This window comes from Pezoporus occidentalis, unplaced genomic scaffold, assembly GCF_034315485.1.
Source record: "Pezoporus occidentalis ecotype Australia unplaced genomic scaffold, CSIRO_AGI_Poc_V1 ctg293, whole genome shotgun sequence".
NCBI classification, from domain to species: Eukaryota; Metazoa; Chordata; class Aves; order Psittaciformes; family Psittacidae; genus Pezoporus; species Pezoporus occidentalis.
In genome coordinates, this window is record NW_026914863.1 from 329,353 (window position 1) to 349,987 (window position 20,635).

General features: G+C 51.7%; 2 protein-coding genes across 2 annotated transcripts in view; one reads left to right on the forward strand and one right to left on the reverse strand.

Annotated features, from left to right (window-relative positions):
- The window catches only part of ATP5MC1 (ATP synthase membrane subunit c locus 1), a 253,514-nt gene that overhangs the window by 210,754 nt on the left and 22,125 nt on the right, over positions 1-20,635 (forward strand). The gene's annotated exons all lie outside the window — the stretch shown is intronic.
- HOXB13 (homeobox B13) lies at positions 3,335-5,084 on the reverse strand. Its single transcript, XM_062626558.1, has 2 exons — positions 4,310-5,084; positions 3,335-3,594 (listed from the first exon to the last, which is right to left on the reverse strand). The coding sequence occupies exons 1-2, from the start codon at positions 5,082-5,084 to the stop codon at positions 3,335-3,337; spliced, it is 1,035 nt and encodes a 344-aa protein (XP_062482542.1).

A 20,635-nucleotide genomic window follows, 5' to 3' on the forward strand; every position in this document is an offset into this window, starting at 1 on the left:
ATGACATCCCGTCAAGATGCTTGTAAGCCCCAAGAATGTTTACAACGTGGGCTCAAGTTCAATGACAAAATCCTTTGAAGGGGAAAGGGGAAGGGGGGAAAAAGGCAGCAGCCCAGACACTTTGTGCGGTGGGCATGAACTTGAACAAAGGAAAGGAGTCAAAGGCTGGGAGAGGGGGGAGGCGTGAAGGAAGGGCTGGGAGAGGTGATCCCACTGCTGCTGCCTTCTGCGGGTCTTAGGTGGATCCGTGGTGCGTTTTGCTTTATTCTGGGGAGAGGAAAGGAAAGGTTAGGAGAGGAGGGGAGATGAGAATGGGAAGGAAAAAGATTCCGATGTGGTTTGTGCCTCACCTCGAGGCACGGTGGCGAATGAAGATGACTGTCCAAGGGGCTCTATTTTAAACACGATTTTCTTATATCACCAGGAGCTCTCAGGGGTCCTCTGCCCGAACTTTGAGGCTGCTCTACCCTAATTTTGGGGCTGCTCTGCGCTAACTTTGAGGCTGCTCTGCCCCAGGTTTTGGAGCCTCTGCTTTAAGTTTGAAGCGGCTCTGCCCTAGGTTTTGGAGCCTCTCCGCCCTAAGTTTGGGGCTGCTCTGCCCCAGGTTTTGGGCTGCTCTGCCCCAGGTTTTCTGAGTTTCAAGTTCAACGGCAAAGGGAGGGGGCGGGAGCCTTCACCTGGCCCAGCGGCCCCCGGCAGCGGCTCCTTCCCGGGGTTTTACGAGGATGTCGGGCCTTTCTCGCCCTTTGCTGAGGCCGCCGTGTAAAGGTTTTACAGCTCTCCCCGAGACTCTCCTCCTCCCCTTCCCATCTGCATTTTCCTCTGTGGATTCGGGGCTGGAGCTGGGAACGGGGGTGGGGGCAGGGAGGGTGTCGCGTCTCCCAGTTTCAGCCCAATTTCCCGTTGGGCAGGGATCCTAAGTGGGCTGGAGGTATCTGGGCTTTCCAGGCGTCCCAGTGCGGGTTTGGGGACATCGGGGGAAGAGCTCCAGACGGGGGGAAATGAAAAGATGGGGAAAAGAAACATCAGCTCACTAAAAGAATTAACCCTTATCGTGCCATAGAGGGCAGCTTCAGGAGGAGCATCCCTTTCCAAACCCATGAACAGGCCGGGTTTATTCTGAAGTCGACACGGGCATGGGAGACCACAACCGTATTTCTTTCCTTTTATTAAATTAGTTGCCTTTCTTTGAGGGATACCCAAGGGTCTTTCTCCTGCCCGGTAAAAACGCTTCTGTTCTATGACCTCTACAGGCACACAGAAATCAGGGTGAGAAGGTTCATCAGTGGTAATACGGGGGAAGGCAAGCAGGTTTGGAGCTTTTCATCTACCCCCTCCTTCAGGAAAACCAGACGAACATCCCCAGCGCTTTCCAGCACCGGGGCCGCCGGGATTCGGGGCCGGGATGCTCCCACAGGGACAGAAATAGAGGAAATAAACCCTGATTGTTTCAAACCCGAGTGGTTCGGGGCAGGGACAGGAGGTTCCCAGTGCAATTCCGCGCTCGCATCCTCCCTTTCCTCCCCCTTTTCCTCCTTTTTGGGGGGAGTTTTTGCTGCATTCCAAGAGCCCCAAAGACTCCTTCGGAATGGGGGTGGGATTGGATTTATTGCGTCTGCCCCACTGCCCCTGCTTACGTCACTGCTCGGAAAGCTCAGCCCGAGCGCCATTGGCTGTTTCCCTCCCAGAGCTTCTGGCGTCATGCGTGACGTCACGCGGGGAGGGACCCTCTCCCAGGAGGGGAATAGCTGCACCCTGGGGTGCCATCGGCACCTCCTGCAAAGCGCAGGGAGCAAATAGCGGGGGAAGACGGGGAAAAACGGGGGGAAAACGGGGAGAACGCGCCTGGCTTTTCTCCCCCCGCCCCGGTGGGAGCCAGAACCGGCCCAAGCCTTGAATACTTAATAAATACATCATTAAACTAGAGCAAACCCACTATTTAAAGTGCTCATTACTTGGGGCAAGTTGCTGAAAAGAAAAGGCAGCAAAAACATAAAAGGCGATTTTTTTTTGTTTGTGGAACGAGTGGTTTGGAGCTTATTCGCTTTTTGAGAGGCTTTTGGGGGCTTTTGGCCAGGTTTAACCACGCTGCTGTTGCAGGGACGCTGCGAGCCGACACATCGCTGCCTTGAAACACCGAGATATTCAACAAAGGGATTTATTTGCGCAGCTGTAAATAACCCGACAGAGCAAAGAAAAACGCGTGTTTAAGTGTAGTCACTTTTCACCCTATTTATTCCGTTGAAAAGGATGACGACGCTTCTTAATATTAACCAAGATCAATTTGTATTACACGGGGATTACTCAGCACATGCTACGACGCGTATAGCTATAATTCCGTATTAGTAGGAGAAGGGAAATGTGTGTACAAATACACGTATATCAGCACAAACGAAAGCGCGTAGGGAATTATACCGATTGCATTTACCTGTATCAAAATATAGGCACGAACATACATATAAGTGTGTATATGTACGTATGAAACACGTTTATATACACCTCGAGCTGAGTATATATTTATATCCGCACATCCGGCACTACATCGCGTGGCTACGTGCATACCTTCGGGTATATCTAAATACACCAACACAAATATCGTCTATGAGAAAAGGTAAAATAATGCGTATTGCTAAATATGCGCATACCTATATGTGTATTTTATATATAACCGCGCCTTCCTGGACGTGTCCCTGCGGGTACGCAGATGTGCCGCGTTTATGCGGCCAATTCTCACGTATGTTTCCGGATACGCACCCGCGCTGTGTTTATTCTCCTTTAGACGCGCATTTTGATACGTCTGCCTGGATTAAGGGGATTTTTGAAGCTCGTTTTCCGCTTCAAGTACGGCTTTTGGTTGCTAAAGACCAAATTCCCTGTGACCCCCGTTCTCATTCCCTGACAGCGCCGCTCCCGCCGCACGCAGGCGAGCCGGGAGTTGCGTTTTGGGGTTAATTCATGCAATTAGGCCAGTTTTTCCTTTTCTTTCTGATTTTGATTTCTGAGGGTGCTGTTCAAACCAAAGAGGTGTCAGAGGCGCGGAACACGACGTGGCAGCGGCGCTGTAAGGCAAGAGCAAACTGTACAGGGTCCTCTGCGTGCAAAGCGGGCGGGGATGGGGCGCCTTCCGCAGGCACCCCACTTTCGGGGGTCCCCACCAGCCCCCCCGGGAGCAGGGGGAGCGGTGCCCAGCGCTCAGCGCTGCCCGGGCGGCGGGAACGGCTCAGCCCTCCCCGGCCCTCCTCGCTCCCGTCAGTGACGGTGCCGGAGCCCCCCGCGGGGATGGCGGCTTGGGGGGCAGACGGGGACCCCTTCGGCGCTTGCGGTGGCCGCGTCCTCACGGGGTGCTGCTGCTGCTGCTTTTGATTTTGGCGACGACCTTTTTCTCTTTGACCCGCCTGTTCTGGAACCAGATGGTGATCTGCCGCTCCGTGAGGTTGGTGGCGGCCGAGATCTTCCTCCTCTTGTCGCGGGTGATGAACTTGCTGCTCGCGTACTCCTTCTCCAGCTCCCGCAGCTGCCCTTTGCTGTAAGGGACCCTCTTCTTGCGGCCCCGGCGGAAGGAGCAGCCGTCGGGGGGCAGCTGCCCGGCGGAGTCTGAGCGTGGGGAGAGATGGGGCTGAGCAGGTCGGGGGTCCCGCGCACCCCGCACCCATTCCTCACCCACCCACCTCCCACCACTTTTCCTCCCTGCCCCATTTCCTCCCTCCAGCCTCCTGACAGGGGTTATATTTAAATTAAATTATCCCTATTGGTATTTAAAGGTTGCTTTTCTTCCCGGAATTCATTTATTTACTTTGATTTTCTTTTCGTGGAAAAATCCAGGTATTGGTAAAAGACCGATGTGGGCGAAACCCGCGTAGCACCCGCGTAACACCCGCGGCCTCAGCCGAGCAGAGAGGTGGTAGTGGTCCCCCCGATCATGGCCCTGCACGGTGAGCCATGCACACCCCTTACCCCCTCTAAAGCAGCCCCATTCCGAGGTCTGCCCTGGCCCGCAGCGGCAGGGATCGTGTCTGGAGCCGGATAGTATCACCATCTGCACCGGGGTAGTATCACTGTCTCAACCCGGATGGTATCACCGTCTCAACCCGGATAGTATCACCATCTGCCTCCCTGCTCGGAAGGAGAGGAGCTGCAAAGGGCAGCGTTAATCTAAATGGTTGTTTTGTGAACCCTAATTCGGGTTCCTTCCTAAGCGTTACCGGGCGGCAAGAGCAGCTCCCCAGAAGGTTATTTAAAGCCTTGGTCCCTATCTCCCCCCACACGAAGGCTCCGCACCCCCTTCCCAGCCCCCGCACCGGATCGTTACCTGCAAAGGCGGATTTCAGGAGGTACCCGGCCTGCCCCTGCTCTTTGGGGCAGTACATTTGGCTGCTCCAGCCGCCGCCCAGAGCCCACGGCTGATGGTAACCGTCCACGGGCAGCAGAGTCTCATGCCGGGCCTCCCCCGGGCCGCCCAAACCCGGCACCACCGACACGTCCAGGTAACCGGCCACGGGCTGGTACGGGGCCCCGTAGCCGGGGTAGAAGGCGAACTCAGCGGGGCGGCTCTGGAAGTCCTCGGCGCCCGCGGGGGGTTCCAGGTATTTCTCGCCGGGGAAGGGGGCCTGGGCCGGGCCGGCCTTGAGGGCGCTGCGGGCTACGCGGCAGGAGTAATAGCCGCTGCCGAAGTATCCGTAGGGCAGCGGAGCGGCGGCGGCAGGGCCCGGCGGGACGGGCGGCGGAGGGGCGGAGGCGGGGCACGGCTTGGGCGGCTCGGCCGGGCCCTCCGCCGGGTACCCGGGGTTCATCCCGGCGGGGGGCGAGGGGCCCCCGAGGGCCGGGGCGGGAGGTGGCAGCAACCCCCTGCCCTGGCCGCCTGCGAAGCCGCCGGCTGCCAGGAGCCCCTCGAGGCCCGGGGGGTCGCGGGGCTCCGGGGGCTGCATGGGGGGCGGCGCGGGGGCCGGGGCATGGGGAGAGCCGGTTCGACAGCGCCCGGGCACTGCCCGAGGGGGGTCCCCGGATCTTTTTAAAAGGCTGAGAGCTGCCGAGAGCTGCCTTTCCCCGCCGGGCTGCCCTGACGCAACGGTGAAGGACTGCCTCATTGGCTGCCGAGCGGGGGGAAAAGGACGGGGAAGGAGGGAAGAAAACCCACGCCCCCCCCCCCCCCAAAACCCCTTCAGCCCCAATAAACCCCGGCTGCAGAAATTGCGAAAATACTTTTATTGCGATGGGAGGAGGAGAAGAGCTCCCCCCCCCCCGCACGTGACAGGCGGGAACACGGGAGGCGGCTCTTGAGCTGCATCTGATGGCGTGAACGACATCTTGCCCCCCCCACACCCCAAAGGGGGCAGAGGTGGGGGAGCGGGGGGCTAGGGGAGGGAGGGGAAGGAGACGGGGGGTTATGAACGGCGCGGAGGAGCAGTCCCCAGTGGAAGAATCCGGGCTCAGATTAACCCCCGTTTCTTTGCTTTCTTTCCTTCTTTTCTGTCCAGTGTGGCCCATCTTCTCACGCTGGTCCGGGGGCTTCTGCCCTCGGAAAAAGCCCGGTCAAGCCCTTGGACACCCCCCACCCCCCCTTTCGGCCTTTCTTTCACCCCACTCATCGTCCTGCAGCCCCACTTTCAGCTGCCAAAGGCTGAAACCTGAATCCTTGGGGAGAGGGACCGGGCAGGGTCCTAAACCAAGGAGAGATGGGAAAGGGGGTGATCGACACCCAGAAAACAACTGCAAAAGGGGGGACACACACTCAAGCTGTTTGCACACAGCTATTGCCCCGTATGGTGCTGGCACGGCCGTGGGCCGTGTCTTCAGGTCAGTGTGTGTATCCCTGCTAAGCGGCATCCCAAAGGGAAAGAGGTTGGGAAAGGGAAGTGGGAAAATAATACACCACCTTTGGGATCCAGGAGCACCGGGCAGGTGGAGGCACAGGCAGAGGGGACGGACAGACGAGGCAGTGAGGGGCTGTTTGGGACAAACGCACTGAGGCCTGTGCTGTGGGCATGCTGAGAGATTATTCAGGTACGCGGGGTTTCAGTCGTCTGTACGTATGGTACAAACACAGAATCGCCTTTCTCGACCCCTTTTCTCTCTGTTTTTCCCCCAGAATCCTTGTCCAAGGGAACGCTTTGCCCCCAAAGGCAGCCTGGGCTCGTGCGTTGCTTCCTTCGTGCAAAGAAGAGCAGAGATTTCTGCCTTCTGATTATCAAAGCGCAATAACAATTCTCCTTCTGCTACATGTTTTGGCCACCAAGCCAAAGACCCGTCAGCCCCGAGGAGCCGCCACAGGGGTGACGCTCAGGGCCAGAAATCCCCATGGAAAAAAGAGGGGTTGGAAGTGATCGCGAAGCTCGCCCAGGCGGGGAAAAACCCCGTTTCGCTGCGGGAGGAGCTGCCTCCCAAAACCCCCTCTTCAGCTCCTTTCAGCCCCCGGGGCTCTGCTTTGGGCTGTTTCGGCGAGATCCGCCCCGACCTCTCTCCCAAGGAAAGGAATAGAGGAATAAATCACATCCCGAAGCTGCATCCTCTCTCCTCGGCCCTTCTCATCAGCTAAAAATCTCCGTGTCACCGAAATCGACGATTACCACTTTTCTGAAGGGAAAGAGGAAAACCCCAAACAATGCCATGGTTTGGATCCCTGTGTTTTCAGCCTTCACCTTTCCGATCTCAAGGCTTCTTTCTTTCCTTCCCGCAGTTTAACGACTGCACTCCCGCTTTGATGCCCTTTTGATTCCCCTGCCCTCTCCCCATTTGCTACCCCCAGCGCTGGGGCTCGGCGGCCGCGACGGGCGGCCCCTGTTTGCCGACGGGGCCGCCGCTCCCCTGCGTCTCACCCCGCTTCCCCCACGGGCTCGATCCGGAGGTCAAGGCCAAGTTGAAAGTTAAGAGCCTGTTGACTTCGGGGCTTCGCTGTGGCCGTCGAGGCCGCTCTGGCCCCACGGAGCCCCCGCAGCGGCTGGGAGGGCTTGGGCTTCGTAGGGAGAAGCTCCTGAGATGTCCCGGGTGGAAGCTGAGCGGGATCCGCGGAGAGAGCGACTTGCTGCTGGCTTTCCCGGTAGTTTATGTCACTTCATTTCCTTTTATTCATATATATATATGTATATATATTTACCCAAACGGGAAGAAAAGCACGAGGAGGAGCCGTATCCACCGGCGGGCACGGACACCCCGATAAAACAGAGGACGGAACAACCGATTTATGGAAACACGAATTTATTCCGTTTCTTACGGCTGCAGCCACCGGAATTTGGCCCCGCAGGAGCAGTGTTGGGGATTGGGGGGTATAATTCACCTTTTTCATCCCCCAGAATCAAAACCGCCTCTGCGCTTGGGCTGGTTTATTCAGAGGCTTTCCCGAATTCCGAGATTCCAGCGTACCTCGTGCTTTTAAGACCGCTCTTCCCTTCAGTTCAGCTCCTTGATGCAGGAAATTTCGAGCAGGCGCTTTTTTTTTTGCTATGGAAATCATTTAAAATGCGATTTCCAAGCTGATCTTAGGATTTCCGTTCTTTGACACTTTAACAGGGAATATTTTAGGTAATAATTCAGGTCACAATAAAGGGAGAGGAACCGGGTTATTTTAAAGGGGAAAAACCTGTTTTCTTTTACCAATTCCTCTTTCGATGTTTGGGCTTAAAATCACCAAACGCTCTTATCAGTTCTCAGTGATTCTTTTATTATATTCTCTATAGGACCCATTTAATATTTATCCCATCTGGAATGGAAAAAAAAAGCTGCGGAAAAACTTCCTAACTTCTTAGTCTCTGATTTTTTTAAGCAATTGAATTTGAGGCTGAGGTTACAAAATAAAAGGGAGGAAAAGAAAGCCACCCTCAAAACCAACCCAAACCCCAAAGCAGTTTGAAGAGGGTGGAAAAAAATAATTGGAACTACTTAAAGACTTGGCGTTTGGAAATAATCAATTGTTGGAAAATTGAATTCTGGGTCTGGACGGGAGCCCAGCTCTTTGGTCGCTGATTCTGGCAATATTTCTGGGAAGAAAAACTCAAATAAAGGCGAGCATTTTGATCTTTCCTTTCTTTTCTTTTCTATCCCCTTCACCGCCGGCCCCTCCTTTCCCACCCCACCGGCATCCCCGGAAGATGTAGGTGCGAATATTTCTCTCCCTGGTGCCTGGAGAGCCACAATCCGAACTTTTACAGCGCGTTTCTCGTGGATCCTTTGAACGGATCAGCTGGCATGGGAACAGAGAGCGTGGCCTGACTTCTCTTTGCTCTTTTTATCCCCGCTCTGTGCCGGAGCCCCGGCGCCGCAATCACTGCAGCGCACTTCTGACACCCCCTCGCTTTTTGGGGGGTGATTTCAACCTCGGGCTGTTTGATTTAACCCGGTTCTCGCCCACCCTGCACCTTCCAGGTTTCCTCTCCCCTCCCCAGGCTTGGCTGGAGGCTCCTTCCTCGCCGCTCATTTCCTTTCTGAGAAGCCGGGAGGGCCGCGCTCCGCCGCGGGTGGCTGCTGTGCTGCTCCCGGGCTCTCCAACGTGGAACCCCCAGGTTGGGTCTCTCCCTTCTGTTCACCAAAACGGAAAACGACATTGCGGGGAGCCACGGCAGCTCCCCGGAGGCTGCAGCCCCTTGGTGCCCTCCGCTCCCAGCCCCAAATCCTGCTGCTCCCTTGGGAAATGCCCCTCCATGAGCCCCCTTCCCACCTCCTGCATCCTCCCCTCCAGCCCCAGCCTCCTCCGGCCCGAGCTCCTGGGTAGGGAGGCTGAAACGCGTCATTTCACTCTACGTGCACCGTGCACTGTGCCTGTGCATCCCATCCATCCCACCCAGCGGGAGCAGCCCTTTTGCCTGAGCCTGTTTCCTTATAGGCGCCGAGCCCAGCAGCGTGCGCCCATCACTGCACGCACCAGGGTCTGCCTCTGTGTTCCCCAAGTTCCTGCCCAGCCAAAGCAATTTATTTCAGCTGTTGTGGGAGAAAAGGGGAGTTGCTTTGTGCTTGGCTTTTAAGCCCTGGTTCTGATGTTTAATTCCTTAGGAGACATCAGGATCCTTTGCTCTTCCCTGCTGCTCCCTCCTCCACTCATGGGAGCCTGAAGCTGGGTGTGGGTCATGCAGGCAGTGAGAGGGGGAATATCTTAGACACATGCATGGAGGGGCCGCCTTTTGGGTGAAATCAGGAGGATTTGGAGGCCTGTACTCAAAAGTGTGCTCTGCAAAAGGTGAATCTGGTGGTACCTGGGAGAGCCTAGAGGTGGGACCCAGGAGAATCACCTTCCTTCGTAGCATAAAGCTGTAGGTGAGCCCCTGCTCCAGCACAGCTCTGCTGCTCTCCAGGGGTTATTGCTCTTTGCTGGTCTCTGGCTGCTCAGCCCTAGGGCAGGAATTCAAACACAAGGACTTCATGTGTTGGACCGAGCCACAGATGGGGTGATCACCATTGAGGATCAGGCCCTGTCAGCTGGCACAACTCATGCCCTGTGCTCAGGGAAGCCTCGGGTCACAAATCATGGCAAGACAAGAGATGGGTGCTCCTAGTCCCAGGCTGCGCATAGCGGTGCTCAGGCCAGCAGGATGGTACCGAGGTCCCCAGGCCAGTGGGGACCACTGTAGTGGGGAATTATGCCTCGTGCTGCTCATGGCAAAACCTCCCCAGGCCCTTGGGGATCAGAGGTTTCAGCATGTAAAATACTGGGGATCTGATCCTCCTCGGGGCAGCCACAGAGAGGAGGAATTGGGGAAGGGCCCCATGGAGGTGCCCGGGGTGCAGCAGCGCTGCTTTTCTGGCTGAATCCTGTGTGTTTCCCACCTGCACTGCAGGGAGAGGTCTGTGTGCACCTAAAAACTGGCCCAGTGCTCCATTCAGGGCGCCCAGAGAGGCGGTGGCTGCCCCATCCCTGGCAGTGCTCAAGGCCAGGTTGGACACAGGGGCTTGGAGCAAGCTGCTCCAGTGGAAGGGATCCCTGCCCGTGGCAGGGGTTGGAGCTGGAGGAGCTTAAGGTCCTTTCCAACACAAACCAGGCTGGGATTCTATGATTCAAGGATTCAGGGTTCCTCCACCTTCCACCTCCCGAGCCTGGGGGTGGATCCCTAATGCCTAAAAAGGATTACCTGATGGTGCAGGCTGGATTTTGCATCATCCAGGCAGAGCAGAGACCACAGCAAGCGTGTTGGGACACTTTGGGATGAACACATTGCCTCGACATTGCTACAGCCACTGCAAGAGGGTCCGTGCATTGCCCTCACCGCTGCTGCTGCCATTGCCAGTGCCTGGGGAGGTCTCTCTGCCCACTGCATTGTGGCTGAGGATGATGCCCAGTGAGGACAGGAGGATGCAGCTTGGGAAGGCATCGAGCATCACACCCAGCCCATCCCAGAGCTCTGCTGTGCCCTGGGCTGCAGCACTGTGGGGGGTAGGGAGAGACATCCCCATCCTGGTGGAGTTCAATGGGATTTCACACATTTCTGCTTCTTCCATAATCGAAGGGATGAGAGTGGGGTCTCCTCCCAGTGCCCCCCCCCAAGTCTGAGATCCCAGTTTAAGGTGGGAATAGCGATGGGGAAGGGCTGAGACCAGCGGGTGCCGGGGGGGGGACAGGAGGGATGGGGGGTCCAAAGGTCGCTCTCTCTCCCCCCTCCACCCCTTTCCTTATTGCAGGGGCGGCGGCTGGGGCCGCCCGAGGCCGAGGCGGGTGGGGAGGAAGGCGGGAGGGAAGGAGGCGGCCGGGGGGGGGACACGGACACGCAGCCGCCTCCCTTCTCCCTTCCCGGGCTGCAACCGGGGCTCGGGGGGCTCCGGGCACCTGAGCAGCTTTTACCCTTCAATGGAAACCGAAGTCCTCCAAATCCAGCTATTTCCTGGCATTTCCAAGGCTAAATCCGCAGCTTCCCCCGCGCCACCTTCCCGGTGGCCAGGATTGATGCCGCGTTAATTTGCTTTGGGGATAAATGTGTTGCTGGGACTCAGTTGAAAGCCCAAACGTTGCTTGCCAGAATGGTGGAGACAATAACGGCAAGTATTAGTGGATGGGTGAGTGCATCGTTTGTTTTCAAGCAGTGCCAGACTACATTAAGTCCCACGCGTGAATACCGTGGCGGGATCGTTGCTTCACAACAGCGATCGAATGCTTTGTATTCTGCTTTGTGGAGACAGAATTCCCCCCGTTTCCCAAGGGCAGAGCGCAGGGAAGAGCCCGTCACCCCGGTCCGACGTTCGGGACGGCTTTTCCTCCTCCCGATTCCTTCCGAAGGCGGGGGTTGGGACCCCTGCCCCCTCGTTTTGGGGGTCCTCGGGCACTTCGGGCCGTTTACACCCGGGGAAGCCGGACCGGAGCTCGGCTCGGGGTGGCGATGCCGAGAAGCGCGTTAGGAGGGAAGGAATCCCAGCGGCGAAGTTGGCGGCAGCGGCAGTTAAAGGACCGTGAAGCTGTCCCTGCCTACACGCGTGGTCAGGACGCTGCGGACCCAGGTCCTGCCGACCCCAGCCCTGAGCCTTTTCCATTCGTTTTCCCTAAAAACCTAGGGAATTCCTTGCATTTTCTGCTCACCGCCGCGGTCCAGGCGAGCTGCGCTGCAAAGTCTTTGTAGGCTTTTATTTTAACTTCTTTTGCACCAGCCCCCTTAACTCGGTGCTGGATCAGCCCATCCCGGCCCTGAGCCGTTCCCCCGGTACTTGCTGGTTTTTCCGGTGCTCGGGACACGGCGCTTCCCGCAGGGGAACCCACGGCACACAGATACAGTAATTAAACCCCTCGTCCATAATAATTAATACGTGATACATGATTATACTAATGAAGACCCAATTGCACTCAAGACCCAATACCCATTTGAGAGCTTCCCTGAAAGGTTTAAGTAGCTGAAGCGCATTTATCATTGTTATATTAAGAAGTGTCCGAATAAATACGAACGTAAATAATGTAGTGTCGTTAACATTGATACACTAACAAGTATATTGATAAGTATCTTGCTATTAATGGTTTATACGTATTATAACATGAATGCCTTCTATGTATAATACTTCTCAGTAACAAAACATGCCCCCAGCGATCTTTTTATCCCGTTCCTGCACCCGCATACGAACATAGAGATACAGAGGAGCATGCGGGGAGGCGCAGCCGGGGCAGCCCCACGTTTTACTCAGGTCCCAAATACACATTTTCCCTGCTGTGGTTCAGACAGCAAACTGGAAAAGCTTCTTTCTGTTCCTTAGTTTGTTAGGACGGGAAAACCCAAAGGAGCAGAGCCCGAAACTTGAGGGCTGAAATAACGCCGTGGACGGAGAAGTAATCCTAAAATTGGTTGAGACTTTTTGAAACTTAATGTTTCTTTTTTTACCAAATTACCCAATTCACAAGGCGGGGCTGGGGGGGAAGGGGAGGTTTTCCCTTCCTTCCTCTCTGTAATATTCCAGCGTTCCCTGGGTTTTTAGCTGTCCCGGGATGGTTTTTCCTCCCCCAGGCTTTGGGGGTGTGCAGCAGGGGCTGCCACGTCTCCCCTTGTTGGGGGAAAAAGGGTCGAGCTCCCACCCCCGAAGGCAATTGCTTTGTTCTACATGAATTATCAGCCCAAGCTGACCGTGCCCTCAGGGTGCCCCAGAAGGTGCCCATGCAGCCGTTAACACGAGGTTGGTTTGGGAACGGCTTGGCCGGGGCCACCTCCACGGTTGAATCGTGGGTTACCTCGGTTTCATTTTCTTCTCTTTTTCTTCTTTCCATCAAGCAGGGCTCAGATCCTCGGGGCCGCTTGGAAAAACTCCAGTCTTTCCCCTTTGAATCATTCCTGTCTTGATGAAGCAGTTATAGAAACGGAATACTGCCTCTTTCAGCAACCTTTCCCCTCCCGATTTATACCTTTTCACGTCCTAATTTCCAGGCAATCTCTAGAGCTTCTTGTCCTCCATCAGGGAGAATCAATTTTCCTTCTTAAATATCAAACAATCAGGATGTAAAAAATTAACGACAGCACAAACATCAATTACAAAGGAAAATGGTCGTGGCGTTAGGAAAGTCTTATGCAAACTGGACATTGTTTCTACCATTTCCTTCTATCTGTACCTAAGTTACCTAAGTTATTCCAACTAACATTGCTCTTACCCAGAGACACTTCTGTCTCTTCAGGCGAGGTACTTATGCGCTGTCTGCAGTTCTCTGCAGATCACGATTCCTCGCTGCTGAGCAATGTAGTTGAGGAACTCACATTTCCAAAGGGGAAAAAAGCTTCACAGCGGCCGGGGTACTCACTGCTGCACTAGAAAGTCCTTCAAAAAGCACCTTTAGTCATTCCCTTTGACAAGCATGCTTCCCACACTGTCCAGACCAGTTTCCTGGTAGCACAAGAGGCAGATGTGCGCACATCCACACAGCAGGAGCCTGTACCTGGCCACTCATTCTCTTCCCATTCCCAAGATAATCTTGACTTTTCATTACCTGTGCCCACATTCACGTGGAGAGGCAGATCTGGGTTCTCCCTCCTTGCACAGCCTGCACACCACATCGCAGCACTTCCCAAGCACCCGTCTGACAGATGCTTCACAGTGAGTGTCGTTATGTACAACTTCTCCCGCTGACTTGTCACATTCTGTAAGACATCAGGCAGTGCCAGATCCGTTTGATGAATGCCAGGACCAATAAATGCTGCCGGTTGGTCCTTGGTGGCTGTGAGCAATGTTACCACCCAGGTGACTCAATGGGATCCTTTATTTCTGTGCCCAAGCCCCAGTGGTTAGAAGCAGGGGGTGTGACATTGCCATCAGTGGCTTCATATTTTCCATTCATTACTCAACACGTGCCAGAAACTATCGGTTGTTGCTTAAGAGATTAAGAAGTAGCTATTGTTTTCTCATGGCTGTAATCATCCCTTCTCTTGAGCTTCCCCGTTTACACCGCTCATAGACAAGACATTTTCTGCAGACCAAAAGGGTCTTTTCTAAAGGTAGAGGGGGTTTATCATGGATATTGTAATAAAACTGCATTGGATCCCCCTGATCCCTACACTTCCTGGGGATAAGAACCGAGGGGTTTAAGACCTCTTTGGGCTCTGCTGCATGGAAGGGAATCTAGAACAGTTTAAGCAGGAAGGAGTCAGAGCACTCCACAAGCCACATCCCTCCCTCTCTCTGCTGGAATATAAATCTTCAGATATATGTTGTAATGAAAGAAGCCACCCCTTATGCACTGGAACTAATTAGATCCCAATCACATGTTCCCAACAGAGGGGATGTGCCTTGGGAGCAGCACAGCTCCTCCATGCACACCAGCAGAGACTTGCACCTTCCTACACTGGCTGGTAGCTGGAACTACAGGCCACGGGGAGATGCTGAGCATGTGTTTTGGCTCCTGACCCGAGTTAAGCCTCTGTTATTCTGGTTTTGCTCCTGTTGTTACTTGTAGTGAAGCTGGGGTCTCACATTTCCATTGGCTTCATGGGGATATATCCCGGGAGCCCTGCCCTAATCATGAGGCAGGTTGTCCACAGCGCTTGTGCTGGACCGCAAGCTTGTGGCTACAATAAAGCTGATGTTCGTTTGTGGGGTAGAAGGGGAGCAAGGTCAGGTCCAGCTTAGCCTGGGCAGAACTGTTCTCCAAGAAAGGGGCTCTTGGAACTTAACCCAAAAGGATGCAAGCACCTCCAATGCACCACTTCTTTTGGGAAAGCAGGAAACATGGCAGCTGAGGCTTGTTGTGCCACTAGCTCTTCAGATGGAGCTATCAGAGGACAAATGTCATCTACATCAGATAAAAAGCAATCTGAACAGAAACCGATGCAATTTTCACATGCAGATAAACCCTTTAATCTCATTTTGCATAATTGTATTGTTGCAAAGGGATTACACACTATTGAAAGTACAGATATCCTCATGCCTCCATCATTTCTCAGAGCCTTTAGCTGACAGTATTGCTGCATATAATAATTATAGCTCGTGATCATCATGCCCAGCTGTTATTGATACAACTCATCAGCCAGACGTTGTTCTAAAAACATACTACTAATAAATGCCACTGGAACTTGCGTGCATACAAAATATGACAGAGTGAAGAATAATAAACCTGCTACAGTGACTGAGCAGAGCAAAGCAACAGTCAAAGAGAGCGAGACCTGAAAGCCTCCGAGGCAGAGATGTTTACTGCAAGTGCTTCCAAAATACCACAATTCCAAGGAGGCAGAACAAAGGAGGTTTGGGTTATCCCAGCAAGGAGCCAATTTATACCAGAGAAATCAAGGAGATGGTGGTTGAGATTCTTACACAATAGTGTATCTTGGCTGTATTTGCTGTTCACGCCTCCCCAGCTCAAGTGGCACCAGAGGAAGGGTGAGAACATCTCTGTGCTTTATAACAGATGAAGCCACCAGCCTGTTCTTGCAAAGACCATCCCCACAGAAACACCCTTTTCCTGGCTTTCCTGTCGTTTCCCTTAGCAAGCTCCCATTTCACAGGAGTTAAACGACAAAATGGCATCACGTTCCTTCTTCTGCCAATCTGACTTCCAAGTGGGAAGCGTGAGAAGCCCACACCGTCCTGCTCTCCCCCTGGATGAGCAGCAGGGAAGTGGCACAGGTACAAGTGCAGGTACTGTAAAACATTTCTTCCCAGCCAAATGAAGTGAGGATGGCTGAACCTGTACTTGCCCTTAGCTGAAGGGCAGTGTCAACCCTTCATTTTCTTTTTGATTAACCCTCAGATTAAGTAATTTAAAGGGAAGGAAAGTGATTCTGCTGAACGACACTAATTTCAGTCTGATTCATTTTACAGTGTTGTAAAAACAATTATGTGCCTGGCACCCTCCAGAACATTGAGCACTGTTCAATAACCACCAGCTCTACTGAGATGAAACTGATACAGCTTGTTAGAGCATAAACTGATTGAAAATGTGCTTTGCAGCCAGACCAAGTGGACAGTGGCTCATATTGGTTTTTGGTAATGGGAGCTTGGTTGCTTTTCCTCAACTGAAATAAAAGGGTGCAGTAGCTGTAGTCACTTTGCATCAGATTTTTAAAGGAGTCTCATTTTCATTTGTCAATTTAGTTGTTAATCCAACTAAATCCTGATTTTTAGTTGTTAATCCAATTAAATCCTGATTTTTCAGCAGGATTAACAATCTGTGCGATTAGGTGTTAGGGGCTTTCAAAGCACTAAACCTCTGTTAACAGTTTGGGACAGATTTTTAAGTGTTTGGCAATGATGCAGAAGCCAAAATTGACCTGCTTCCATTTAAACTGTTAAATAAAAGGTGCATTCCCAGTGCAGCTGCTCCCAAGGATAACCCATCCTGTCCTAACTCCCTGGTTAGGGCCACACACAGAGCACTGAAGAACTTTCAAAACCTGAAATGAGCTGCTTCGCTTTGCTGTTTCATGACTACAGGTATAAATCCAGCCATTTCAATACCTAAACTGTACCACAATTAAACCCCCAAAAGGAAAGCATTAGGTCTGTATCCTTTTCTTTTTCCATATTGCCACAGGACAATGAAGAACTGTACAGCTCAGCAGCTTCCTTTTGGAGACATAGATCCTCTTTTATTGCAATGCTGCTATTGAAATAGATGATGTAGAAAAATAATAGCTCAATGAAATTCACTTTTCAGAATTAAAAGGCAAGAGGTGATGGATGGCTTGAATATATCTGACAGCACCATGGAGGTTCACTGTCCACTCAGAGATGGTCAGAACAAGGCTGTAGAAAGGGATGATATGGGCTCTCACGCTGTATCCCAGAGTCAGTAAGACCTGAAGGCCCTAAAGGCTGGCTTTAATGTTAGTTCCAAGCCTGTGCCAAGCAGGAGCCAAAACCAAGCTGACAAAATGATCTACTCCATATTGGAGAGAACAAGATTTGATTCTGTTCCTTGATCTGTGGGTTACAGAGGAAGTTCCAGAGAGGTCCAGTGACACAGATTATCATCTGTGCTGACTAGCAACAAGCTCGGTGCCTCAGTTTACCTATCCGCAATACTGCTGCTATAACCATATTGTCCCAGTCCATAGCGATGTTTTGTACAGCGTTTCTAACATGCCACACTTAATTTCTCTATGTATGTTTGGTTCCAGAAATAAGGGATGAAGGATAAAAGAAAGAGGTACTACCTGCCTTGACTGCTGCCCCTCAACCTTTCGCTATTGTGCTGAATGGGTGCTTATCCTTTCTCCTCAATTATTCTTCCAGTATTTAGGTCTCTGGAAAACCTGGAATTTCTCCTTCCACCTGCAAGCAGATCTCCTTTCAGCTCAGAGATCCCTCTGCCTTCCACTCTGTGGGTATCCTGCAGTAGCAAGCCTCTGCACTGAGAGCCCAGATCCTGGAAAAAGAGCAAGGAGGCTATTCCTGACCCCTTCCCAGACTCAAATAATTCTCCTGCTGTGGCCTGATTAACTGCATGTCAGGTTAGTTTCCAGTGATGTACACTGTACTGTATTTTTACATAGGAAGAGTCTTGGAGCAGGTAGCTTAGTTTCTACCAAAAAACTTCTATTAAAATCTATGAAAAGATTAATGTTTTATTGGTGTCCTGCATTGGAGTTACCTTCCTTAACACAGACACATCTGTCTCAGAGGGGAAATAGCTTGTATCAGGAGCTGATTCAAAATCAGATTGATGGCATGGACTGAATTCATCCTTGGTGCAACATGCTGAGGTTGGTGAAACAAAGAGCATCAGCTTAATCTGTAACAAAACTGGCTACTGTCAAAAATGAGCTAAACCCAGTGAGGATGAGTCACTGGTTACCTTTAAATTTTGTTTCATGTTGCTGTTCTGCGGGGCCAGAGCTTTTCATCCCTTCCTCAGTCAGCTGCTCATTGCCCATCTTCCCGCAGAGACTGCCCCCCTCTGCCCTTCACTGATGGAGTAGGGGCTGTAGCACATCTGGAAAGTGCTTTTGTTGAAAATAACAAAACAGCAGCATTTTTCTAATGGAATTCCACAGTGAAGTCCAAACTCTGAGTGCTGAACACTGAACCAGCATAGTTAACAGTGGTAAGGTCCGGACACAAGGATGAAGATCAGGCAGAATGAGGAACTGAACTGTCTTTGTACTATTGCTGGTAGAGAAAACCTGAAACAACAGCCTCAAATACTGCAGTTTTTGAGGTAGATGCTCCAAGTCCATACTGGAGGAGGGATAGTGCCTCCTTAACTACAATTTTGTTAACATATAGTATATAAATGTACATTTTCTGAAATGGAGCTTGAAAAAGAAACCGCTTCATTCAATGAAGCAATTTGTCAGACACATTAGAGTCTTTTTGCCTCTAATCAGATAAAAACTTGGCCAAGGAAGGGCATATCTGTGCATAGCTGAGAGTTCTATTAACAGGGTTAAGTGCAAAATTAATGACTCTCGATGGAGCAATACAAACAAGGAGCCCTGCCAAGCCCCCAGACTTACAAGATCACAGTTGGTGTTCCTCTTTTCAGCCTCTTCCTTTCAGTCCTTTACTCTTCAAGAGCCTGAGAAGCCAGGCTTTGCTATACCACAGTAATAGATTTCTATTTCTGCTCTTTACAGTCTTATGGAGAGTCATAAATGTACAGGTTTGCTTTACATATATCTTGCCCTGTGAAGAGAAAATGTTCAAGATGTGGTGCCAGCACTCAGCTGGTCAGCTGAGGTTCAGTCCAGAGAACTTTTGCCCACAGTAAGGTAGCAGAACAGATACCTGCTTTGGAAGCACACCAAAACCTTCCAATAGGAGAAAGCCCACCCTTCCCCACCAGCCTGTGGTGCTCCTCCCACAGATGCTGTTAAACCTGGGCCTGGGACTGCAGAACAACTTGGCAAACAGATCCTGAAAATCCTCTGCCTGGCAGTAGATTTATCCTGGATTGTCTCCAGTAACAACACGATGGCCAAAGCATAAGCTAGGACCTTCCTTGTCAAGGTTTTCCCTTCTATCAAGTCAATGCATCATTTCTGAGGCAGTTATCATAAGCTGAATATTGCTGATTAATCATCTAGCACACAAAGCCAATCGATCCCCCTCTTTGCAGTGCTCAATCCTTCATTCCTAAATCACCTTCAAATTCAAATTAGGAATCTTTTGCTCTTTCAATGTTTTGCCTTCACATCTATAAATGGGATACTGAGGATAAAATGCTGAGTCAGAGGAAGAAAAAAATCACTTGGTGACTAACTCACATCTCTCCTTAGTACAGGGGGAAATCAAATCTCTCAAGTGATGGGGCCCACTGAAAGGCCCCATTTTTCACTGAATGTGACTTACTCCTCGCTGGTTAGCAGCTACTATTTGTAGAATACTTCTGAAAGGTGAGAGGTCTTGGACAGACAGATATTACCACCTAGTTCCTCTTCTTCCTTTGTCTTCACATTTATTTGTATCTTCCAGTGTTTATAACTTAGGACACATTTTGTTTCTTTGCATCAAGTAACTAGTATGCTGCTGCCATAAGCTATTTAATATTTTCATAAGGAGAGCAGTTTTTAGAGGTCTGGAATTGAAGAACAGGAAAAATACTGTGAATCTAGTCCCTTGAGTGTTTACTACTCTCTAATCTGACTCTGATCTGTTGCAGGGTGATAACCACATACTGCATGATCTCTTGGGTAATTTCAAGCACCCAAACTTGCTGAGAGTTGAACTGTGTTTGCACTGCATGGCTCCAGGAAATGCTACAGGAGGAACTGTGAGCCCAGTTTATCCCTTTGCATGGGATCTCTTGCAGAAAGCAGAGTCCACTAATGGGGCTCTGTGTCTGGCCCTGCTGCCTTTATTACTAGGGCTGCCAAGAAACAACTGAGAGAGACCTTCCTCAAAGATCCCTCACCTACCTGCCTCAAAGTGCATATAAACTGAATTGCTACACAACTGGATGTTTTGAACACGGTCTGGATGGTGCATTAGGAAGTTAAATAAACCTTACAGAGATGTGTGAAGCAAGGCCAGGGGATGCACTAGGTTTGATCCCAGCATCTAAGGTCGGAGGTAACACAGGAAATCCTGAGTTTTGCTTCTGGTTTTAACATGGTTTGTGTTAAAAACAAGTCACTGAAGCTGGGGAAATGGCCTTTTTCTCTGCTTGTTAAGAGTGGTGCCAGTGCATTTTGTATATACTGCAAAGAGGGAAACAAGTAACACAGGTTGAAATTACAGCCTCAGGTTGAATGCAGAATTGATACAAAGCTTGTATGTGCTGGGAGTAGTAGAGGAGGAACCGGTATTAACTCGCTGCGCTCTGAGAAAGCCTGCCCCTTCCGTTACCAAGTAACTCCCACCGAGGGTGATGGATAACTCCAAAATGCTTCTGTGTGCACGGAACTGGAGCGAGGTGCCCGCCAAAGCGAGAACTCCTGCAGGCAGCGCTCCCCGCCTGTGTCCGACAGCACAATCACCGTTTCTCACCGATTCGGTGTAGTCTGTCCCCCTCTGCCGGCCACCCACCAGCCGCCCAGCTCCGAGACCCCGTCGAGAGCCAGAACACAAAAGGGGTGGTAAAAAAGAGCTTGATGATAGCAACCCACAGGCTGAAAACCCCCCTCAACAGATCAGTTTATCCATGACCATGCTGCAGGATCGAGGAGAGATTTATTAGGGTCCTCAAGCAACTGCGGCTTGGATTTGTGATTCAGGATAATATCAAACCTGCATATTTCAAAATGAGCACTACCCTGGTGTAATGGGGGAGCAGATGTGATTGTTATGTTTCATAATAGCATGTACTGTTATCCTCAATTTGATA

What these genes read in the sequence shown, in the direction of transcription:
- HOXB13 (XM_062626558.1), bottom strand. Translation starts at nt 5,084, where the DNA reads ATGAGGCAGTCCTTCACCGTTGCGTCAGGGCAGCCCGGCGGGGAAAGG. An exon ending in CCTGAAATCCGCCTTTGCAG is followed by an intron (nt 3,595 to 4,309) that starts GTAACGATCCGG and finishes CCCCACGCTCAG; the next exon opens with ACTCCGCCGGGCAGCTGCCC.